We start from the raw sequence: 22,732 nt of genomic DNA, 5'->3' as shown, positions 1-22,732 counted from the left end.
CCTGAGTAGCTAGGATTATAGGTATGAGCCACTGGCACCTATCTTTTTTTTTTTTTAATGGCTAAAGAAAGTGGGTGATGGAAGAAAACAGCATTATTGACAGGGGTCTCAATAGGGAAGTCAGGGCCATGGAGCCTTCCAGTGTGCCCAGATGGCATGAAGTGTTTCCTGCTACTTCCTGCCAGTGTTTGGTCATCTTTACCTCTTTCCAGAGAAGACAAGGCAGTATTCTTTGTGCAGCCCACTCCAGGAAGCATTTTCAGTATATAGGTATTTAGAATGCAGGTTTTAGCCCAGAAAATTCTAGTACTGCCTTTGTTAGCAATATGAGCTTAAAAAAACATTGCCTGCTTCTTCCTCCTTTCTTCAGGCATTTTCTCTTTTAGCTTGGTCAGTTCTGTTGTGAAGTCTTCAAGTTTACTGGTCTTTTCTTCTGTAGTTGCCTACCTCATGGTCATGTGGCCATAACTTACTGCAAGGAATGCTGGGAAGCAAAGAATCTCTTCTTTGCCCAGCTGGCCTAGTATCCGGCCCAAGATGGGTTTCTGGTTTAGGAAGAAAAAATGGGTCTTAGAGTGTAGCCTGTCCTGCCATGCTTGCAGTTAGCTTTCCTTTAGAAGAGCTCCAGATGAGGATGCTGGCATGGCCGGTGACACTAGTCCCCGAGTCATTTTCATTGGGAGGTATGGAAGTCTTCCTGTTCAACCCTGTGAGGCCTCCAGCAATCACTCAACCCTACTTTGGTGAATATGATATCTACCTTCTTTGTGTTCAGGCACTCTGGTGTCCCTTGTGGCATGAAGGGTTGGACTTACTGCCAGCATCAGTCTTCCTCAGTGCCAAGGGAACGTGACTGAGCTCAGATCCAGGCTCAAGTCCTGGTGTGCTGTTCAGCAGTGCTGTCATCGGGGATGGCCTGCCCTGTCTTCCCTGGCTGGGGAGCTGAAGTTGGAAGTTACTTGGTTTTTCATTGGGAAAGGAGAAATTTTTTTCCTGGTTTCTCCTGAGTTGTTATTATTGCCATTTTTTGGACATTTTTTAGCTGGAGAGTTCTTTACACGACAGTTGACATCCAATTAAATATGTATTATGGAAGGATCCGCTTGTTAGGTGCAATGGTAAAAATACTGGTTGCATACATTACAGAGACCTGATTTCCTGCAAGCAACCACTAGATAGCTTGTACTCTGAATATTGTTATTGACTATTTTGCCAGAATTTAAAAAATGAGTAGCACATACACTGTAACAAGTCCAGCAGTGCAAAGATGTTAATAATCTCCTCGTTACTGCCCCTCTGGATCACCAGCTCGATGGTGTATGTACGTGAACACAGGCCATCTAGACAGGTGTGCCTGTTGTATGACCCCTGCTATGGGTCACCTTCGGTGCTGAACTATGGCCCTTGAACATGGCGCCTGTTTAAATACTAAAGGCAGGTTTACTGGAACACATCCACGTCTGTTCATTAGGTCTTGCCAGTGTGGACAAGTTTGGGGGTTCCAGCAGAGACCCCAAATGCTTTCCTTTAAGGAAAAGGTAGCCACAAGGGGCTTGAGAGTTGCAAATTTCCTCTTGAGCTTACTTCAAGATCTCCATTATACTCTTTGAGACCAGTATTGGGAGCATCATCTGAAAATGGTTCTCTATAGATGGCAATTCAATCGTTTCAGGATATCAGGGACCACAGTTAGATAAGCCTGTCCCCCATGTGGGTGGGAAAGGTGAAGACCTTCAGCACCTGGAGGTCACGGGCATGCATGTGTTTCAACAGAGATCACCTCCGCTCTGACTGTCCAGGTTCTCAGCCCTCAAGGGTGGCCTGAGGGATGCCCTGTTGAACATAATGCTGTCTATAGAGACAGAGACACGTGATACTGCTCCTGAGTATTCCATGGTCTCAAATCTGAGCTCCCCTTGGTTCCATTTAACAAGAGCCGATTGCTGCTTCTCTTGGAGCTGTGCCACCCAAAGCTGGGATAATCTCCCGAAGAGGTGAAATTTGGTTAAGAAGTCTCACGCTGTTGTCTGTCTGTTCTGGGCCATTCTTGGCCCTCCTTTGATTAACAGGAACTGTTGTTCCTCAGACTGAAAGTTCATGTGCATTGTGAGACAGCATGTTGACAGTTGCAAGGTAGGACTCAGAAAAGTTGTCTTTGGAACTGTGGGTTGTACCCAGAAAGAGTGGTCTTGGGAAGCTCTGCCAGTACCCTGCAGTGTGGCACACCTGGGATGCAGCTTCTAAATGGGATCACGATGAGGTGGCTCCAGTCATCTGGGAAGTCACTGTCCTCCCTGTCCCCTAGCATATTCTCTCCCTCTCCCTTCCCCCCACTTCACACACTCCTATCCCTCCACCTACACCACCCAGCCTCGACTCTGCAGTGCCCTCTACTGAGCACTCTGTCTCACTGGCTTGGCCCATATCAGCCTTAAGACCTATGATTCTGCTGCTATTAAGGTATGCTGAGGCCTGCAGCTTATGTTAATAATAACCCTTCTACACGTGACAGATGGCAGAATGGGTCAGAGGCAGCAAGGGCATGTACTGTTACACAGAGCTGAGACGTCTGGGATGCAGGTGTGACTGCATCTAGGTGTTCCATCACTCTGAGCATTGGTTCTGCTTCTGAGAGGCAGGAAGAGTGATCTGCACACTGGCACAGGAGTCTGGGATTCAGGGTGCCAGCATGGTGTGGTAGCCGTAGAGACATTGGGAGATTATCCTTAGGTGGGGGACCTGGCAAAAGGATGGAAAGTTAGAAATGATGTGAGCTGACATGGGTGATTCTTCCCTCCCGAGCTGCCTATCTGTGCTGTTTCTGTGCATGTCAGAAACTGGATTCTGCCTTTAAAGGGTTGGTGACTTTTAGGCACCTAAAATATTTTTTTTTCTGTTCTTTTTTTTTTTTTGGAAATTTCTGACAATTTGAATTTAATGATTCATATTACGAATTATTCATGAAAATGATCTTTTAAGCTTCTTATAATAGCTGAAATTATCCTTCATTAGATACTGGCAGTTCCTGTGATGGGTGTAATTATAAAAAATATTCTTAGGCTAGCTATATTCTGCAGTGTGAAAATTACGCAAACGAGCGAGGGATAAGAATAGCAGCGGAGTGGGATGGTCAGGTTTTATGGGAGAAGGGGGCGGCAGGCTGCAGCTTCTAAAACAGAATCAATATGTGCCGTACACATTAAGTGCGTTTTCATTACAGTCGGCCTCGATGCTCAGCCTCTCCCTTCTCTGGCAAGGGAGCAGATTAATTTTCGCGCCCTGAATAGTTTGTAGCTCTTGCCCATATATGAATCGTGGGGTGGAGGGTTTGTTCCTCCTTTATTCTACTCAGCGTTTTCTGGGAGGCGTGCTGTAGTATCACAGAGACTTCTGTAGAAAAGTGCAGGCTTGTCATTGACACAGAGAAGGCTGAGTAGGGTGGGGAGAATGGGGACAGGAGAAATCAGAGCCCTATCTTGCTCATGGCCAAAGAATGACCAGGTGGACATCCTTGGCCTCTGGGGGCCGCCCTGCTTCTTCAGTCTGATCTTGGCCTGATCAGCTCATGCTGATCTGAGTGCTGGGATTACACGTGTACTGCCAAGCCTGGCCTGAGCTTGGTGACTTTGTGAGCACCCACCTTGTTTGTGGTAAAGTCATAGTCCCTGTCCCTTGCCTGGCCTGGTCCTGTTCCCTCCCACCCTTAGCATCTCTGTTGATAGTATCCTATCCATCTCCACCCTCCCCTGGGAACAGTAAGGAGCCCTCAGAGGGCATGGACTTGTTTCCACAGGGCAACACCCCTGTCTGAGTCAGTCCCCACCCCCCTCAGTGCCCACAGAGTGACCTCTCCTTTTTCTTCCTGAACTTTTAATTGGACCATTCAGCAAAACATTAGGTGGAGGAAAGGAAGGCTAAATGCTGATGGCTCATGACTATCATCCTAGCTACTGAGGAGGTTGAGACCTGAAGAATTGTGATTCAAAGACAGCATGGGCACGAAAGTCCATGAGACTCTTATGTCTAATTAACTAGCAAAATGCCACAGTGTTGATGTGGGCTCAAATGGTAGAGTGTAAGCAATGAGCAAGAAAGCTGAATGAAAGTATAATGTGTTTCCCTTCAAAAGCACCTGTCCTTGTGTTTTGGGGCCTGATTCTTCTTTCTCCATGGCTATGTCTGCTCACATGGCTGGTGGGGACACATCAGAGGAGACGGGACCATGCTGGCTCTTACATATTCATCTATTTCCTGCTTGTCTCACACCACTTGTGCCTGCTCTTGGTCCTCTGTAAAGGTCTGAGATGTAGAGTCAGGAAGGTTGTACCAGCCAGCTTTCCATCACTGTATCAAAGCCCTGAGAGGTCATCATACAGGGAGGAAGTTCCATAGTTTGTGGACACCAGTGTTTCTGGTGCTGAGGGAGCCAGAACATCAAGGCGGCGGTGGGCACGTGTCTGAAGAGTCTGCTGCATCATGGCAACCAGGAAGCAAAGTGAGAGAGGAAGATGGGCAAGGGAGGGAGCAAGGGAGAGGGTGAGAGATGGAAAGAAGAGAGAGTGAGGGAGGGAGGAAAAAAAGGGAGAGAGGAAAGGGGAGAGAGTGAGGGAGTCTGAAGGGATGGGAGAAGGAGAGAGGGGAAAGAGAGTGAGTGGGAGGGAGAGGGAAAGAGAGGGAGAAAGGGAAGGAGAGGCAGCCATGGCTTTCTGAAAGGTTGCAAAGAGCTCATGTACATGAGCGCTCTCTCTCTCTCTCTCTCTCTCTCTCTCTCTCTCTCTTTCTGTCTCTCTCTCTCTAGTCAAAGATTTGTTGGGTTTCTTTGTTTTGATAGCAGGTAGGCACAAAAGCAGATAATTTACCCAGATAAGCTGTGTCCTTCAGATATTTCCATACTAACTGCATATGAGGGCTGGATAAGCTCACGTGAGCCTTAGATTCACATCAATGCTGTACCCAAGGCCAGTCCATGTCCAGCCAGGGCTTCCTGGAGTGCCATCAGCTGTTTGCTGTTGTGTCTGCCCTGTTCCAGCAGAGTAGCATTCCTAGAGATCTTGATCTCTATGTGTTTTGTTCAAAAATCTCTTCTGGTACCAGAGCCTTTGGTGTGGGAGACAGTGGGGTGGGGTGGATGGAGAGAGACTGGGATAGGGAGGGAGAGAGAGAAGGCTGGAGTCTGAACCACACCTGCCTTTAAAAAGCATCTTTTGGCTGGGCACTGTGGCTCACACCTATAATCCTAGCTACTCGAGGAGGCCGAGATCTGAGGATAGCCATTCAAAGTCAGCCTGGTTAGAAAATCCGTGAGACTTTTATCTCCAGTTAGCCACCAGAAAACTGGAAGTAGAGCTATGGCTCAAAAGTGGTAGAGTGCTAGCTCAGGGACAGCACCCAGGCCCTGAGTCCAAGCCCCACAACTGTTAACCCCCTGCCCCCACCGATGCATCTTTTGATACTTGTCTCCGAGGGTGTTACAAAGTTGGTGAGCATCAGAGCCAGCCCAGGTACAAGTGGCAGTGGCAGTGGCAGGGTAGGGGTGTTGTAGAAAAGTTCAAGGTCTTTTCTGAACTGATGGAAGGTCGAAGGAGTTGAAGTAGAGTTCTGTTCTCAGCAAAGCCTAAACAAAGTCTTTTCCAAACTCAGCAAGCTTCCTCGTGTCAAAGAACGCATTGCCATTTCCACAGCACTCCTCTCCCCCCACCCATGGGCCTTCCACCCTCAGTTCACTTTTCAGCAGTTCTCTGAAGTTAATGAACAGGTCCTCCTGACTCTTAACTAACCCCAACAGATAGACAAAGCAGTGGAGTGCACTGTTTTGTCCTGGGAAGCCAGCCAGCATCCTCAGGCATCCTAGCAAGAGGAGAATTCATCCCAGTACCAAATTCTTTGGATAACTGTGAGCTCTCTGCTCAATCCTGGTGATTAATCTTCTCACTTCTCATCAGTGAAAGAACAGTCTTGTTCAGCATACTAGAGACCTGAAAAGTATTATATGTGTTTAAAATTAATATACAGCCACTCAGATGTGCAGAAAAAAATCGCATTGCAATTGTCTGTGAGTTGGGGGTGCTGAAACCAGTAGAGGGTTTCGAGTGAGGTGTATCCTGGAAGAGAGCATGAGTCACCTCCCTGGGACAGGAGACTGTGTTCATGATTGTTTAATGACCCAGTGCAAATGAATGCGCAGTGTTAAGGTAAACTCTTTAAGAATTCAGGCTTCCATAATTCCCTGAGTTTAAGTGGGAGAGAGGGGGGGAAAATGCCCTGAGGACTGTGTGAGGGATAATTGGCGGCAGCTGGGGTGGGTATGGTGCTACAGACTGTTTATTTCAGAAAGGGGAGTTTGGGTTTCCAGGGAGCTTGTATGCCATGGACCGATAGGTAGGTTCTGGCAGCATTTGTTTGATAGTGAGCCGGCTGGCAAGCCCATTCCATCTGCAGGCAGAGTCTGGCAGCCATCCTCTAGTCAGACCTGGTTCCAGTCTATCTCTGTGAGAGAAACCTGGAGGAATCTCCGAATCCTCGAGATTCTTTTCCCCTCTCTCTTTCATCTTTCCCTCTCCCCTTCTTTCTTCTCTTTTCCCTCTATCTCTTCCTCTCTCCTTCTTCTCCTCTCCCTCTTCCTCTCCCTTAAAACTAGGCCTTGAATTCAGGCCTTGGGCCCTGTCCCTTAGCTTTTTCCATTCAAGACTAGCACACCACAGCTACATTTCCACTTTTTTGGTGGTTAATTGGAGCTAAGAATCTCACAGACTTTCCTGCCCAAGCTGGCTTCAAACCATGATCTTTAGGTCTCAGCCTTGTGAGTAGCTAGGATAACAGGAGAAAGCCACAGGTACCTGGCTGTTTTATTCGTTGGTTTGTTTCTTATGTTTTCTCTTATCGTCCTCCAGTACTTAAGAGTTAAGATACCAACTCTGTAAGAGTCAGTCTTGTTACATAAGCACATTTCTTGCCTTTGCAGCTTCCTTCCTTTTTGGACCCTTTACCCCACTCGAATGATCTTCAACCCAGTGACAGTGAACAAAGCCCCAGAAGATGATGACAGGGACATTTTTACACACTTGGGATGTTGCTCATGTTTTGGACTGATGTGTTTTATGGTCAGCCAACTGGCTTTCCTTTCCCCTTTCCTCTGCCCCGTTCTCCTCCTTCTCCTTTCTCCTTCTTTCTCCCTTCCCCTTTCTATCACTTCCTGTGCTTTCTATTGTGGGGCTTAAATGCAGGGCCTGGGCACTGTTCCTGAACTTTTCTGTTCAAGGCTAGTGCTCTACTGCTTTAATCCACAATACTTCCCTGATTTTCTGGTGATTAACTAGAGATAAGAGTGTCATGGACTTTCATGCCAGAGTGGCTTTGAACCCCAATCCTCAGATCTCAACCTCCTTGAGTAGCTAGCATTATAGGCGTGAGCCACCAGTGCCTGACAGTTTACACTAGCACTTTAGTGACCTCTAATCATAATGAAAATAGAATCTAAACTACTTACCAGCCAGCCTGAGTGGCCCCTGCTCCTTGCTGATAGTCTGTGCCTCCCCCTGCCTTTGTCCCCTCTTGTGCATTTCCATTGCCGTATAGATTCTTCCACGGACTAAAGCAGACCTCAGCCACTGCCTCCCCATAGTCCATGGAAGAAAGCCAGGAGCATAGAGACTTGATCCTCCTGAGGCCTTGTGGAGAGGGAGTCTTGAATTACCAAGCCCCGTATGCTGTGTGACCCAGTGGACCACACGAGGGAGCCCCTTGTCTCCTCTGACTCCATGTCCTTCCTCCTCTAGTCTTCTCCCCTGTCTAGGATTCCAGGAGATCCTCCTCACTGCTGGGGCTGAGCTGAGACCATGGGCCTTCAGACAGGCTGTTCCTGGCCTTCACATTAAATGACTCCCAGATGGGCTCTTCTGTCAGCATCCTTGTCTTGTTCTCTGTGGACCTTGGCATAATTCAGTTAGTTTTAGTTGTTTTATTTCTTCTCTGACCCATTCCTGGTCTCCCTCTGGTTTGTGAGTTCCATGGTGGTAGGATCCCTGCTTAAGTAGTCACTAGTGTTTACACCCAAAACACTGGGACAGCACCTGCTCACGGTCTGTGCTCAGTAAAGGCAGTTAGGATATGTGCATGCATGAGTGGTGGAAATGGAGAGGACAACCCAAAGGTCTGCTTTGGCCTTAAGATCACATTTAACCTATGTTAAATGTGAGAGGAGAGAGAGAGCTTGATTTCTCCAGGTCAGCAGCCAGCTGGGTCCCTAATAAGTTTGTGTCAATACAAGTGCTTTGGTGACATTGTACCCCAAATATTTTTTGTTTCCTTTGAAAAATGGTGTGTTACCTTTCATCAATTAGGAGTCTTTGTGAGTTCACAGAGACCATCAGGGATTTACCAAGCCTTTTTTTTTTTTTTTTTTTGCCCGTCCTGGGGCTTGAACTCAGAGGGCCTGGGCTTTGTCCCTGAGCCTCTGTTATACTCAAGGATAATGCTCTACCACTTGAGCCACAGCCCTACTTCCAGCTCTTTTGAGGAGTTTATTGGAGATAAGAGTCTCATAGGGACTTTTCTGCCTGGACTGGCTCTGGCTGGCTCTGAACCGTGATCCTCGGATCTCAGCCTCTGAGTAGTTAGGATTATAGTCATGAGTCACGGGCACCCAGCTCTTACCAAGTTTCTTGAAGTGTGGAGGGGCAGACAGACTGGTTGGTTCCATGGAGGATGTCCTTAGTTGAATCCAGGGGGGTGACCTGTGCTGACCCTGAGGCTGTTCCGCTGTGCTGACCTCTGAAGCCTGTTCACTTTGCTTGTGCCCCTCTCTGGGGTAGCTCTGTGTCCTCACATCCTGGTCTGACTGGTGCATATTTAACTTAAATGAATTGCCTTCATTTCTCCTAGGGCAAGCTGAGGCCAACTTAGCCTGTAAGGGACAGATTGTAAATATTTTTGGCTTGGTTGGTCAGAAAGGTCTCTGCTGAAGTTACTGAGCTCTGCTGCTACAAGGACCATTATAAAAATAAATAACCATCATGGCTATTTATGTCCTGGTGGCTGGCACCAGGAAAATGTTATCTTAGAAACTGGGGTTAGGCTTGGCTCAGGCCCATAGTTTCTACTTTCCTGTTCTACAATTTCTAAATTAAAAAAACACTCAAAGATCCTGAAAAAGTTACATAGCTTCTATTTGCCGTAGGTGTTCGTCAGGTCACTTGAAAGATGGCCTTTGAAGCTGGTCTTAGAACTCAGGAGCTGGTTCTGAAACAACACTTATATTTATGGCTTTTTGTATAGGCACAGAGTCAAGCAGTGATTTACCTGCAGCAAAAATAGCTTTTGTTTTTCAAATAAACCATCAGGTTGTCTCTTTAGAAACCCATCTGCCCACCCTCCAGCAGTGCTGGGAAAAGACTGCGTGATGAACTCAGTAGCAGGATTGCAAGGCTGATCTGTTCCAGTGATGCCTGGTTGTGGCTGGACCAACCCTCTCTCCTCCTAACTATCCAGGGAGGATCATCACCAACTGTTGAGTTCTTCACGGACGTGGCCCAGAGTTGGCAGGAGTCCCCTAGAAGACCAGCTGGCACTGAGTACCATGCTTGCAACCTACCAGTCTGTCCCCAAGGCCTGTAGTACTTAATTTGAAACTTGGTTATGAAGCTGCATTTGCACATTTAGCATCAAGTACATTTTTGGCCTCTGGTGGGAGCAGTGCAGACAGATTTTCCAGGAGGGTGTCGGGCATTATATGGAGGCCCCTGCTCTGCTGTCCTTTCTGACACCCCTCCTGTATCCATGGTCCCACCAGCCCCACCTCCAGCTTCTGTAAAGGTCTTTCTCACCTGGTGGCAGGGAAGCAGCAGAAAGACCTCTGGGGAAGGCCTTTCATGCTGCACATCCTTTATGGAAAGAACAATTAATCAAGTGTTTTAAAATAGAACCCTAAAACCCAGTATCCAATATATGCAAACGTAGGTTATATGTTTAGTCTGGGTACTTGCATGCGTGTTTGGAGTGCAGACTCTGACTTAGAAAATCACACTTTTCTTAGAGGGATGAATAGTAACAAGTCAGGGTTTGGAAATAAATATCAATTTAGGTGATTGGAAAAGTACAGCTTTCTGTTCATGTAGACCTGCCTTTTGCCCAAAGGGGGCCCATGAGAGATTTAGAGCATGGTCTGACTCTTTCTTTTTAATATTTGCTGTTCCGGTTGCATAGATGCTCCAGAACAGCTTTTCATATTTATTTCCCAGGATTGTATGGTTTGCTTTTATTTCTGCTCTCTCCACATCAACCTGACACGAATCTCAGGAAGGAAACATCCATTTGCTGTGCTCCCACAGTTAACGCATGTAGGTGTTGGGTTGCAGGAAGAGGGCAGCCAGAGGTGGTGTTGGGTTCATCGTACAAGGCCTCCTCTATACATGGGACAGAGGGCTGGTGGTGGAGGGGGCATGGAAGGCCAGTGTATATCCTCAACGTCCATCCATCCATCTGCAGCGGATGTGGCTAGAACTGCCCACTGTGGCTGCGTTCATGCCACCCTCATCAGCATGTCTCCAGAGAGAAGGGTGTTGGTACGGCCATGTGCCCAGATGCGGCCAGGCTACACCCTGCTAACCCTGGCTGGTTCATTTCCAGCTCTGTTTGATTGCGAGTTTCCTTAAGCTTCTTTCTAAGCTAAGATGACAGGCATGTGCCATTTGGCACTCTAGCAAGTGTGCCCAATTCTGGGCTCCACACACCCATATGAACAAGGTTTGCCCATGAGCAGTTTGCTTACTGAGCACTGGGCAGGCTTCCTGCTGGGCCTTGCTGGCCTCTGAGCCCACACTGCTAATCTGCTACCACTTTTTTTTTTTTTTTTTAAATCTCTTCCTTATCTGAAGTCACCTTTTCCCCTGGGAAGATCTGTGGCAGATTACTAGTGAGTATGAGAGCATGTCAGGCTGAAGGACCATGATGTGAGGCCATGGATCCGTTCAGCTAGTGGTGGCCCAGTGGAGGCTGGAGTTCCGAGGATGGAGGCTGTGATTCATTCTTTGGCTGTCTTTACCTTGATGTAATCGTCTATAAATCCATGTGCAGAATGGAAAGCATCTCATCTCATCTTTTCAACTCTGCCATAGACCTGGCATTCCTGATGGACTTGCTCCCCACTCCCCACTCCAAGGTGTAGTAGAGTATCCCTGCATCTGCCCAGCGTCCCCATGCCTCTGCTCTGCACTGTCCTTGGGGAGGGTGGGGTTGTGTGTTAACAGGATGGACACGTTCCCGACACAGATGTGTGTCACTCTGAAGTCACATTTCTCGCCATTTATTACTGTTACTTAATTGGAAATGACAGTTTTGTGTTTCAAAAGCACAGTCACGTTCCTCCTTCCAGACTTGTTGTGGCAGTTTATTAGTGGGGCTAATTATAATGTTTGTTGGCTGAAGCCTCAGGTAGGATCCAAGCTTTCAAAATGTGTTTGAGAGGCTGTGTTTTTCTCAGAGTGATGGAGATATTGAAAAATTTTTTCCCAACATAATTTTTTCCCAAACAGTAAACTTAATTGCAAAAATCATAAAAATCAGGACATTTCCCCATTTTATGGGATCCATCCTGGGTGTGTGAGGACTTGACCACACTGAGGGGCTTATCGTTCTTACAGCAAATCTTGGGAGTGGTGAGCATCTCTTTTCTCGGGCAGCTGGGATGCTCAAAGGAATCCTATGCATCCACATCAACTTTCTGTACTGTGACAAAACACCTGACATTCATGGCCACAAACATGACAGTCCCCGGTCACCAGAAGCATGGAGAAGGCAGAGTATTGGCATAGGACTTGGAGTGGCTGTGGAAGCAAGGACAGGCAGCTAACAACAGTTAATTTGCTCCTCCCCTGTGTGTGTGAGGGGTACCGTGGGGCTCATGGTGGGGCTCATGGTGGGGCTTCTCAATCCATGGATGGGTTTGGAAGTCAGGACGCCTGGTGGTACATCTGACACTGAAGTACCGGGTTTGTGGTTTTCTGAGAGAAATAGTCCTAGGCCCATAGCAGGCACAGTCGATACCTGAAGCTTTCCAGGCCTTTTCCAGACCAGGGCTGGTTGGCGTGTGGCCTGGGGTGCCTCTTTGCAATGGTGGTGTGGAGACTAAGGTGGAGATAATGGTGTCACCTTGCATTCTGGGTGGAGAGGGCCTGGAGAAGGAACAAGAACAGCCCCTTGGAGTTGATGAAGAGAGCCCATGCTTGTAGGTAGAGCTCAGGCTAGGAATGGGACATTCCCAGAACCTGCAGGGCTCATAGCTCCTAGAAAGGGTTTGATCTTTATGGTCAGACAAGTGCAAAGCTTTGTAGAATCATGAACTGTGGTGACAGCCCCTGAGCTGCACCCTGGACAGAAGAGTCAGGATGAGAGATCACCCAGATGCTACCACAGTCCAGCCAGCCAGGGACAACGGTGGGCTTGTGAGGTGAGTGGGTGTGAAATACAGCAGTTCAGAGGTTGTGGGGGATAAAGTGGACAAGCCAGGGCATCTTGCCTTGCGTTTCTTCATCTGGGTGTATTCTGTAGGCTTTCTGCTTTTACTTCATTTCCCTGTGAACTATCGTCTATTTGCTGCTGCTTCAGGCCCAGGCGTTAAAATGCAGCACCCTGTGGAGCTCACGATTGTGTTTTATTTTCAGCCTCAGTTGGGCCATACAGAGTCCCCTCCTAAGTGATTTCTAGACCTGGTTTTCTCTAGATGGAGCTCCTCATATGGCATGCTGGGGAGGTGTGTTGGGAGAATCTTAAAAGAGAAAAGCAGCTGTGGTGGCAGCCATGTGTGCTCCTTATTCATACCTTGCATTTGTGCAGAAGTAATGGGGAAGGCTGGGAAGCCATGTGTGGGAAACCTGAGAGCAAGGAGATCCATGGTTTCCCCACAGCTGGGTTGTGTAACAGCCCCCTTGCTGCCCCCACGTTCCCGGGAGTCTCTCCTGAAGACAGAAATCACATTAGGCCTCGGGGTGACACTGTTCCCTGCTTGGGACATTGCTGTGATGTCCTCTGTGTGTACAGCATAGGCTCATATAAAAATACGTTTGCTGGCCCATTGGAATCCAAGCTCTGGGTGGAAGTAGATGGCGGTTTCTTACACGATGCCTAGTGTTTGGCACAAAGACTAGCACACAGTCAGGGAAGGAATGCTCATTGAATGAAGGACGGACTGCGGAGGTGCCGGGCTGTCTCTTAAAGTAGTAGAATGTTTATATGAAGGGTTTCTTTTTAAAAGATCACTTGGGGGGCCGGGAGTTTGGCCTACTGGTTAAAGTGCTTGCCTAGCATGCATGAAGACGCAGGTTCGATTCCTCAGTACCACATACATAGAAAAAAGCCAGAAGTGGTGCTGAGGCTCAAGGGGTAGAGCTCTAGCCTTGAGAAAGTCCAAGGACAGTGCTCAGGCCCTGAGCTCAAGCCCAGGACTGGCAAAAAAAAAAAAAAGAGAAAAAAAAAAACACTTGGAAAATGAGTGGGTTTAAGCAACCAGTATTTTATTTTTATTCTGAGGTTTCATTGTATTATCTGTGTGTGTGTGTGTGTGTGTGTGTGTGTGTGTGTGTGTGTATGCAATGTTCTTTGATGCATGTAAACACCTCAGTGTCCCTCCTTTCCCTTCCCCACCTCCCACTGATCTCCTAGGCAGCTTCCCCATCACATTCATGTCCATTACCGTTGTCATCATCACTATCATCATTATCACTCCCACTCCCACCACTGTCATCACTATCACGATCATATTCATGTCTGTGCTTCACAAATGAGCAGGCACTTGTGATTTTTGGGTGTTTTTAGTCTGGCTTATCTCAACACAACAGTCTCCACTTGTATCCATTTTCCTGCGTATGGTATCATTTCCTGTGTGTGTGTGTGTGTGTGTGTGTGTGTGCACGTGCACGCACACATGCGTGCGTGTGCACGTACAAGCGCATGCGTGTGCATATGTGCATGCATGCTGTATGTTGTATTTTCTTTACCCACCACTCATTAGTTCTTGAGCACCCTGGATCACTCCATTTGGCTGTTATGAACAGGGCTGCAGTTATTATGAGTAGGAAGGCCTCTTTTGTGTATATTGATTTATTCTCTTTCAGATATATGTCAAAGAATGATATGGCTGGATCATAAGATATGTCTATCTTCAATTTTTTAAAAATATTTTTATTGTATTTAATAAAAGGGTTACATGACATTTGCCAGATAGAATATCTTCAATTTTTTAAGGAACTTCCATACTGATTTTCATAGTGATTGCACTTTCCTGCCCCGGACTAGCTTTGAACCATGATCCTCAGATCTCGGCCTCCTGAGTAGCTAGGATGACAGGCTTGAGCCACTGGTACCAGCTGTTTTCTTGACGGTGGCCATTCTGACTGAAGATGGACTCTTAAGTGTAGTTGTAACTTGGATTTCCTTTGCGGTCAAAGATGTAAACATTTCCTTACGTATTTCTTACTTATTTATATTTCTTCTTGTTGTCCCATTTCACTGGCCACTTCTGTGTTCCCAAGGAGTCCCCAAGGTCAACGGGAGCGGAGCACTTGCCATTCCCTTTGCCAGAATATTATCTTCTTTTCTCTGGTTTCCCCACCAGCAGCCAGGCCAGCAGCGGCAGCCTCTGGGCCTGCTGTGTTTTCCTCCCTGCAGGTCCCTTCTTCTTTCTGCCAACCTGCACTTACTCCAGAGCTTCCTCACTCTGGGTTCCTCCATGTAATTAGGATTGGGAGGGGGTGGTTGTTAAGTTCTCAGAACATTTCTGTGGGCATTTTTAAATAGCCTCTGGTTTGTCATTTATTATCATATTGTTCCAAATATGTCAAGGGCTCTTTCTCTCTTTCTCACCTGGAAAGAGCACTCAGCTTCCAGGTGTTTGTGGGCTTTGGTCAGTGTTGTCGTGGCTGGCCACCTGATCTGTCTGCCAGAGTTGGCTCTGCTGGCTAAGATGGAGTTTCCTTTCTGTTCTTCTCCAGTTAGAGCCACCCTAGTTATAGTGGGTGCACTGAAGCTCCTAACAGCATCGGTTTGAATGTATCTTGCTTATTTTTGCTTTAGTTATTGTTATTATATTGTGTGTGAGCATGTGTGTGTGTATGTGTATATGTATGTGTATCTGTGTATGTCCGTGTCCATGTCCATGTGTGTCCGTGTCCTGAGGCTTGAACTCTGGGCCTGGGTGCCGTCCCGGAATGTTTGTGCTTATGGCTAGTACTAGCTGTACCACTTTGAGCCACGGCTCCATTTGTGGCTTGGTCTGCCTGTGACCACAGCTGCTCAGGCCTTTGGCCCATCCCATATCAGCCCATCTTTCTGCGCTTTTGTCTTCTGTTCCCCTGGAGGCATCAGTCACATCTAGGCTTCTTGGGTTTCTTTGTGATACCTTTTCTCTTTCCACTGTGATCTGACCCTGTGGTGTTCCCAGGAATTCATAAAGGAAGTGAGCTTTCAACATTATTCTAAGCCTATCTTTTTCCTCTTGAAATATTAGACTTTGTCATGACCTTGAGCTTCAGGGATGGTAATTTTCCCTTTTCCTGCCCGTGCCGTAGGCATCCCTATTCCAGTCTTGACTCTGTTCTCTTGAAAGTCTCTGAACTGGGACACATTTCAAACTGTCAGCATTAATTGCATGGTTTTTCCCTCCTATTTTAACAAAAAAAATAATCTTTTTTGTCCCTAATATTGTATAGACTGGCACTGGCTTTGTGTCTCAGGCGCTGGATTTCCTTTCATGCCACTCAAGGTCCTTACTGGTGTAGCCACAGTATGCTGTGAAGCATAGCACTTGTGGGTGCCTGTGTCCCACTTCTGGTATTTTTTCTCTATCACCCGTGGGAGGGGGGGTGCCTGTATTGTCATCCTTTAGCTGTTTGGTCCCCAGGGGACTTAGGGTCTGTGGTTTCCTTAAATGTTTCAACCTTCCAGGGATCTTTCTCCTCTACTTGCTTGTCTCAGTAGGGCTCTCTGGGTGGAGTTCAGGCCTTTGCTCTGTCATGCCTGCTCAGATGTTGTTTAAAGAGTGAACTGAAATGAACTTGGAGCGGCTTCTGGTAGAGGGGGAGGCCAAGGCCTCAGAGGTGGCTGGTAATGTTCCCTGGGTACTTGTGGGGTACCAAGATTCAATCTGTGCTCCCTTTGGCCACACAGTTCCATTTTTAAGAGTCTCCACAGACATATTTACACATGGGCACAGAGAAGTACAAGCCTGGGTAAGGTGACACTGTTTGAGCTGAGATCCGTAAAAGGCAGAGGCATAGATTGTGATGAAGGAGGACTGGGCTGGCTTGCTCCGCAGTGTGCCTGCTGTCTCCAGCTACACAACGTTCTGTGTATTCTGTGTGTCACAAAAAATAAAAGCAGCCAGAGCACACAAATGTGTACATACTGTACATGTAAATGCATGTGTCAGTGTATGGCCAGGGAGGTAGGACTTGGTGAGGCTGGTGGGACAGGGGAGTCTGAAGTTACGCGTGACCCACAGTCCCCATGTAGGATCTCCTGTCCTTAGGTCTGTAAACCCAAACACATGACCTGCATACCTCAGAATAGACCTGTTCCAAGAGGACACGGTTCAGTGGCTCAGTGCGTAGACTCAGTACAGATTATGTATAGCACCAGGTGATTCTGGTGGATGCTGTACCCTTTCCCAGTGGAACCCCTGCCAGTCCCCAGCCCATGAGCAAGTCTGCAACAACTTCTAGTTTCTGTGGGTCATCAGAAACAGTAGATTGGCTCCCTCAGTGCCAACTGATAACAAGGATGATGGGTGAGGAGCTTAGAAAGTGCCCCACATGTGGTCAGCATCCCGTAGCCCTTCATGTTGTGAGGGCTGAAGCTTGGCTCATCACAGCTGCTACCTTCTAATAACTGCAGGACAAATGACACTACACATGTAGGGAATGTAAGCGCTCTAGGTAAATCATTTGGGTTGGGTTGGGCCTTATATCCGGACCTATTCCTGCATGTACTGGCACCTGACAAGTGTACAGCTGGGGCCTACAAATGTAAAAAATAGAATTTTCCCCTGCAGTGAATCATGTTGCTAATATAATCAGAGAAAACTTCATTAACTTGTGAGACCAGCTGGATTTGCAATCTACCCACTTTAGCCCCACGTTCTGAGGTTACAGGTGTGTACAACCCTGTCCAGCTGAGAAAATAAACATTTACAGAAATAAAAGTGGAGAAGGGAGGTTTTATGCCTACAAGCATACCATGTGATGCCTACTTTGTTAGTTGGGTTGCATTTCCAATAAGAGTTGTCAGGTGTCTTTGCTGACCAATTTTTTTTGTTGTTAAGTTGATATACTCAGGCTCAGTAATTGAATCAGGAAATGTTGAGAATTTTTTTGCGCCTCCTCTGAGGGTGGCAGTTTTGTGATTGCAGTCAAGGTGGAGTTTGATGGCCTGATGCTACAATAATTCCTACCATGCCCTGCATTCACAGCAGGCTTCTGCACCAGGCTCTAGCTTCCTCATCAATTTCCCATTTGCTTCTCCAACAGTACCTGCTAGTTAGGCAGAAGGCTGGGCCCAGGGAAGCCAGATACCTTGTAGAACCTGGCCTGTTGGGATTTGAAGTTAGGTCTTTCTAGCTCTGGCCTCTGTGCCTTTTGTTTGTTTGTTTTGGGCCAGTCCTGGGTCTTGAAGTGGGGGCCTGAGTTTTGTCCCTGAGCCTCTTTCAGCTTAAGGATAGTGCCCTATCACCTGAACCACAGAACTGCTTCCAGTGTTTCTGAGTAGTTTATTAGAGATAAGAGTTTCATGGATAGTCCTTCCTTGGCTGGCTTTGAACCAGGATCCTCAATCTCAGCCTCCTGAGTAGCTAGGATTACAGGTATGAACCACTGATGCTCGGTTCCCTCTGTGCCTTTTGTACTGTTGTGTTCATCCCATTCTTTTGGCAGGTGTCATCTTTTAGCTGCACCATATTCAACTGGCCAGGCTTGGAGCAAGAGTAGGCAATAGTTCCTATGGTGTTTAATTGTCACAGGTGGTTCCTTCCCCTTGTTTGACAGATGAGGAAACCAAGGCTCAGAAGGAAGTGGGGTGTGCAGGTGTGCATGCTATCTCTGGAGGTGCACAAATCCTTTCTTTGCATACTTACTCGTGTTCCAGTTGTGCATGGGAGTTGTGCATCTGGAGTGGTTCAGGGCACTGGTAACCTCTTTGGGCATTTTCTTGTCTGTCTTAAGACCCTGGGCAAGGACAGGCTGTCACCTTCCTTGCTTTGCCAGGTTCTCCTTAGATTTGGGCTCTTCTGACACTCAGAGGACAGAGGTGTGAGGGTAGTGTGTGAACTTCATGTGGCATAGTGTGGATCTCACATGGTCACTTCCCCGGTGACCTGGCCAGATCACCTACAGGATCTACAGCCTTGAGTCATTCTCCCCTGCCCCCCTTTCCGGAGCCTCTCCAGGTCCCTAGCACAGAAGGCCTTCCAGCACCTCTGTGGTAGTGCATTCTGAAAACCTTCTCTGTGTAAAATGATTTCTCATCCACTTACCGCTGGCTACCTCTCTGTGCCCAGGGTCAGGTACTTCAGTGTGTTCAGATGGGAGGAAAGCTAAGTTAATGGTACACTGCTTCTGGGCTGCTCTCCATGGCGTTTCAGGTTTTGCTTAAAATACTTTAGCACAAACCCCATGTGTTCTCTGTGCCTGTGAGTGAGACCAGCATAGGGTCTACTTAATTCAGATGACTTATCACAGATGTCCCCAAATAGATTCAGCAGGTTGCAGCAGGGTGCAGACTGTAATGTTCTCCAAGTTTGAATGACCTGCTAATGGTGCAAGGTAACCCACAGCTTTTCCCATCCTAAGTCTATCTCTTTGTGCTTTACCAACATGTTTGTGTCTGACTATTTGAATTTAAAAAGAGAAGGCTTACTGCTTTTGCCAAATCACTTTTTTCTTCTTCATTTGAAATCTGACTTTATAATTATACCATCATGGAAATACAGGAGAAAATTTCTGACTACTGAGAGGTTGGGCTAGTAAATAGAGTAGATTTACCTATGAATAATAAGTAGGTGGGTTGGTTTGTGCCATGCCACAAAGATCACATACACATGTTTATCACAAAACTAAAATGGCCTGTCAGGGTACCAGATTCTTTTGAAATGGAGCAATATTGCTTTTTTTTTTTTAACTATTTATTGTCATTGTAAAGGTGATGTGCAGAGGGGTTACAGTTACATAAGTCAGATAGAGAGTACATATTTTGTTGTTGGGTTTTTTTTGAGAGTACATTTCTTTTTTAACCATGTCACCCTTTTCCTCTCCCAGTTATTCCCTCTCATCTCCACTCACAAGTTGTATTTTTTATTTTTCTGAGAACCCATTGGATATGGACATAGATTTTGAATTTTAGGCAGTACATCAAATACAGCCCATACCATATTTACCCTTGCACTTGACCACTTGACTTCTCTTTGTATATTACCTTGAGAGATTCTTCTGGAATGTGGTGATAGGTGGAATTGTCTGTTTGTCCTATTGGATGCCAACAGCTCTCCTTCTCCTTTTTTTTTTTTTTTTTTTAAATTCAGTCCTTCCCTAGGGCTAAATGGCAACTTATAGAAACTGGTAAAGCCATTCCAATTATGCAGAAAAGTTATTAATGAGTAAATTTTAGGTTTCAGGTTGCCTGGCTCTGAAATGCAGTGTTTGAAGCCCATGTTCTTGAGTGCAGAGCAAGCTATTATTAACATAAGTAGAGAAACATGGTCTTCTCCTGGGATATTAAATTGCCATTCTTTTTATTTCCAAAGTAGCTCCTCATGCTCAGGAAAGATTCAACTGAAAAAGGTTTTGTTTGATCAGCCACAAATGTTGACTGTTGAGAGTTGACATTCAGTTGATCCTGTCCCTGCTGACTGGTTAGTGGTGATGCAAGGAGTGGTTCTTTTGGGAATGCGTGATGTCGTGTGCAGTTCTTTTTTGGCTGTCATGTTTTGATGTTTCTCGAGCTTGTTTGAGAACTGAAATGCTCATGTACTCACAAAACCAACCAGGTCATCTTGACTTGAAAATAAACAGATCATGTAGTGTATCTGTATATACCTAGCCTGCCTGGCCACATATTTATCATTAGCAACAGAAAGGGGAGAGGTGTCTAACCTAATAAATGGCTCCCCCTCTATGGATAAGAATCCTTGGACCATAGGGCAACAGTGGGCAAGCCAGCTGCTTAGTGATCTGTTTTGTGGACATTGGTTGTGCAGAGCCCTCTTACCATCTCTCTAAATCTGTGCTTTGAAATCATTTGTCCAGAAGCACCTGTTAAGATGGTTTATGATGCGATATCATCTACTGCTTTATAATGAAGCATACCAGGATTTAGTAGCTTAGGACAATAGACATTTACTAACTCCGCTTGTGTGGCGTGGCAGTGGGCCTAGTGTAGAGTGTTTCAGGGCCCATCCGCAGGGAACGAGCCGTTGCTGGTTGTGACTAGTGGAAGGCTTTAGGCCATGAGCTGGACACGTCTGTTTTGTGCCAGACAATGAATCTTTCAAATGTATAGTTTCATTGTTATTGTTGTTGTTTTTTTTCCCCCCAAACCTGAGGATCAGACTCAGGGCCTTGCACTTGGCAGGCAAGGGCTCTTCTGCTGAACAAAATCCCCAGCCTCCAAACTTATTTATTTTTGTCAGGCATGGGACTTGAACTCAGGGCCTAGACACCGTCCTTTGGCTTTCTCAAGGCTAGAGCTCTACCACTTGGGCCACGGTACCCACTTGAGCCACAGTACCACTTCCAGCTTTTTTCTGTGTAGATGGTACTGAGGAATCGAACCTGGGTCTTCATGCATGTTGGGCAAGCACTCTACCACTAGGCCTAACTCCCAGCCCTCCATTGTTTTTATTATACTTACCAAATTGTATATCACCAGTAATTCCAAAACATTTTTATCACTCTTCTAGATGAAACTGTTTATCCACTAGAAGTCAATCTTCACCCCTCCTTTCCCAGTGTACTGGACATTCCATGTAGATACAACATGCAGCTTTGTGTATGGACAGCCACTTCTATCTACCACAGGCTTTCAACATGAACATTTAAAAAATTGTTATTATATATAGGTGATATACAGAGGGGTTACAGTTATAGAAATCAAGTAAACAGGGCATTTCTTTTGGGGCTGTGTCACCAATTCCCTTACTTTCTCTGTTTTTCCTTCCATTTTCACCCCCAAGTGTGTAGTTCATTTACAACATAGTGACCAAGGACTACCACTTTGTTTGCCCTCTTGTCCCTCCACGTCTGTGCTTCCTCTTATACTACCAAAGACATACAAATGAACAAACAACACCAGAAGAAAAGGAAAGGGAAGCAGCAACAAAGAAAGCACTTCTTATTTCCATTTCTTGAATAAATACTAAGAATATCTTCCTTTGGTTTCACTTTGTGTGAATGCCTAGAGTCTTGTATATTTTATCATGTCCCAGTGTATTTTAGATGTAGTTTCCAGTTATGAGAGAAAACATGCACCATTGATTGCTCTTGAGCTTGGCTTACCTCACTTAACATGATTGGTTCCAGATCCATCGGTTTCCCTGTAAATGATGTAATTAATATTGCTAATATTTCTAAAGGCTGTATAAAACTTACATTCCTTTTTGTGGATGACTACTATTCCAGCTCTGTGTTAGACCACCATCTAATGGTTCTTTTGGTTGTTTCTAATTTTTTGAACAATTCTCTAACTCATGTTAGAGCCTTGGTAACTTTTTAAAGTGTATATTTTAAAGTGTATATTTTATTATCCCTTTTAATTGGTGGTAAACTTTTTTGTGTGTTGTGTATCTAGAAGTTACTGAGCCCCAGATCATCCCCTAGAATCTTCCATAGCCTTCCTAATGGCTCTTCTGGTTCCAAAGCAACACACCAACACCTTATGTTGCACTAAATAATTTGTGTTTTTTTCTTTTTCCTTGCACTAAGTAGTTAGTGTTTTTCCTCACCCCACCCCCTTACAAAGAGTGTTCTTTCTGGAAAAGCCAGAAGGATTTTGGGAGAGTTATTACTATTTTTGCCTGTCCTAGGGCTTGAACCCAGGGCCTGGGCACTGTCCTTTGCCTTTCCCAAAACTAGTGCTTTTTCTGTGTACTGAGGAATTGAGCTTTGTGCATGCTAGGCAAGCACTGTACCACTAGGCCACAGTCCTGGCCCAAGGGAGAGTTATTTCTGATAAGTGTTAAAATACTGATTGAATGTCATTCTTTTCCTGAAGTTGTACCAAATCTTTGGAATGTTGATGGAGAAGTTCCTGTCCCAGAACAGAAGCCAGGTGAAGTGGCCGAAGAGCTAGCGAGCTCCTATGAAAGAAAGCTCATTGAGGTAAGCCCAGCCACCTTCCTTAGGCTGGATTCTGTACATGCTCCTGTGTCCTCCCCGCCCATCCCCCATGAGAACATGGCCCAGAGGCAGCCCAGCATATATATGCCCAGCATATACTAGGTCCTGAATTCTAATCCATCAATCCACAGACAAGCAAAAGACTGAAACTTTGGATAGAAACAAGGAATGGAGAGCTGTGGCGGCCGGCGGGCAGGTGTAACTAGTGCTGTGGTGGCTCTGTAGTCTGTAGTCCTAGCAGCAGGTGGGCAGGTGGTGCCTGAGCTGTAGTTACTGAGCTGCATAAGGAAGAAGACACTGTTGCTCTTGCAGCTCCCAGATGCTGCTGGGGAAAATTTGGGAAATTGCCCAGTGGGGAGCAG

General features: G+C 46.3%; 1 protein-coding gene across 2 annotated transcripts in view; it reads left to right on the top strand.

The window, feature by feature from the left end:
- The window catches only part of Snx29 (sorting nexin 29), a 202,600-nt gene that overhangs the window by 101,078 nt on the left and 78,790 nt on the right, over positions 1-22,732 (top strand). For both annotated transcript variants that reach the window (XM_090324654.1, XM_090324653.1), the window contains exon 15: positions 22,246-22,352. In XM_090324654.1, coding sequence (XP_090180780.1) covers positions 22,246-22,352 — 107 coding nt within the window. The remainder of the gene's footprint in view (positions 1-22,245; positions 22,353-22,732) is intronic.

This window comes from Megascapheus bottae, chromosome 36 (genome assembly GCF_031878675.1).
Source record: "Megascapheus bottae isolate mThoBot1 chromosome 36, mThoBot2.hap1, whole genome shotgun sequence".
Lineage (NCBI taxonomy): Eukaryota > Metazoa > Chordata > Mammalia > Rodentia > Geomyidae > Megascapheus > Megascapheus bottae.
The sequence above is the reverse complement of the archived record's forward strand: the minus strand, read 5'-3'. Positions and strand labels throughout refer to the sequence as shown.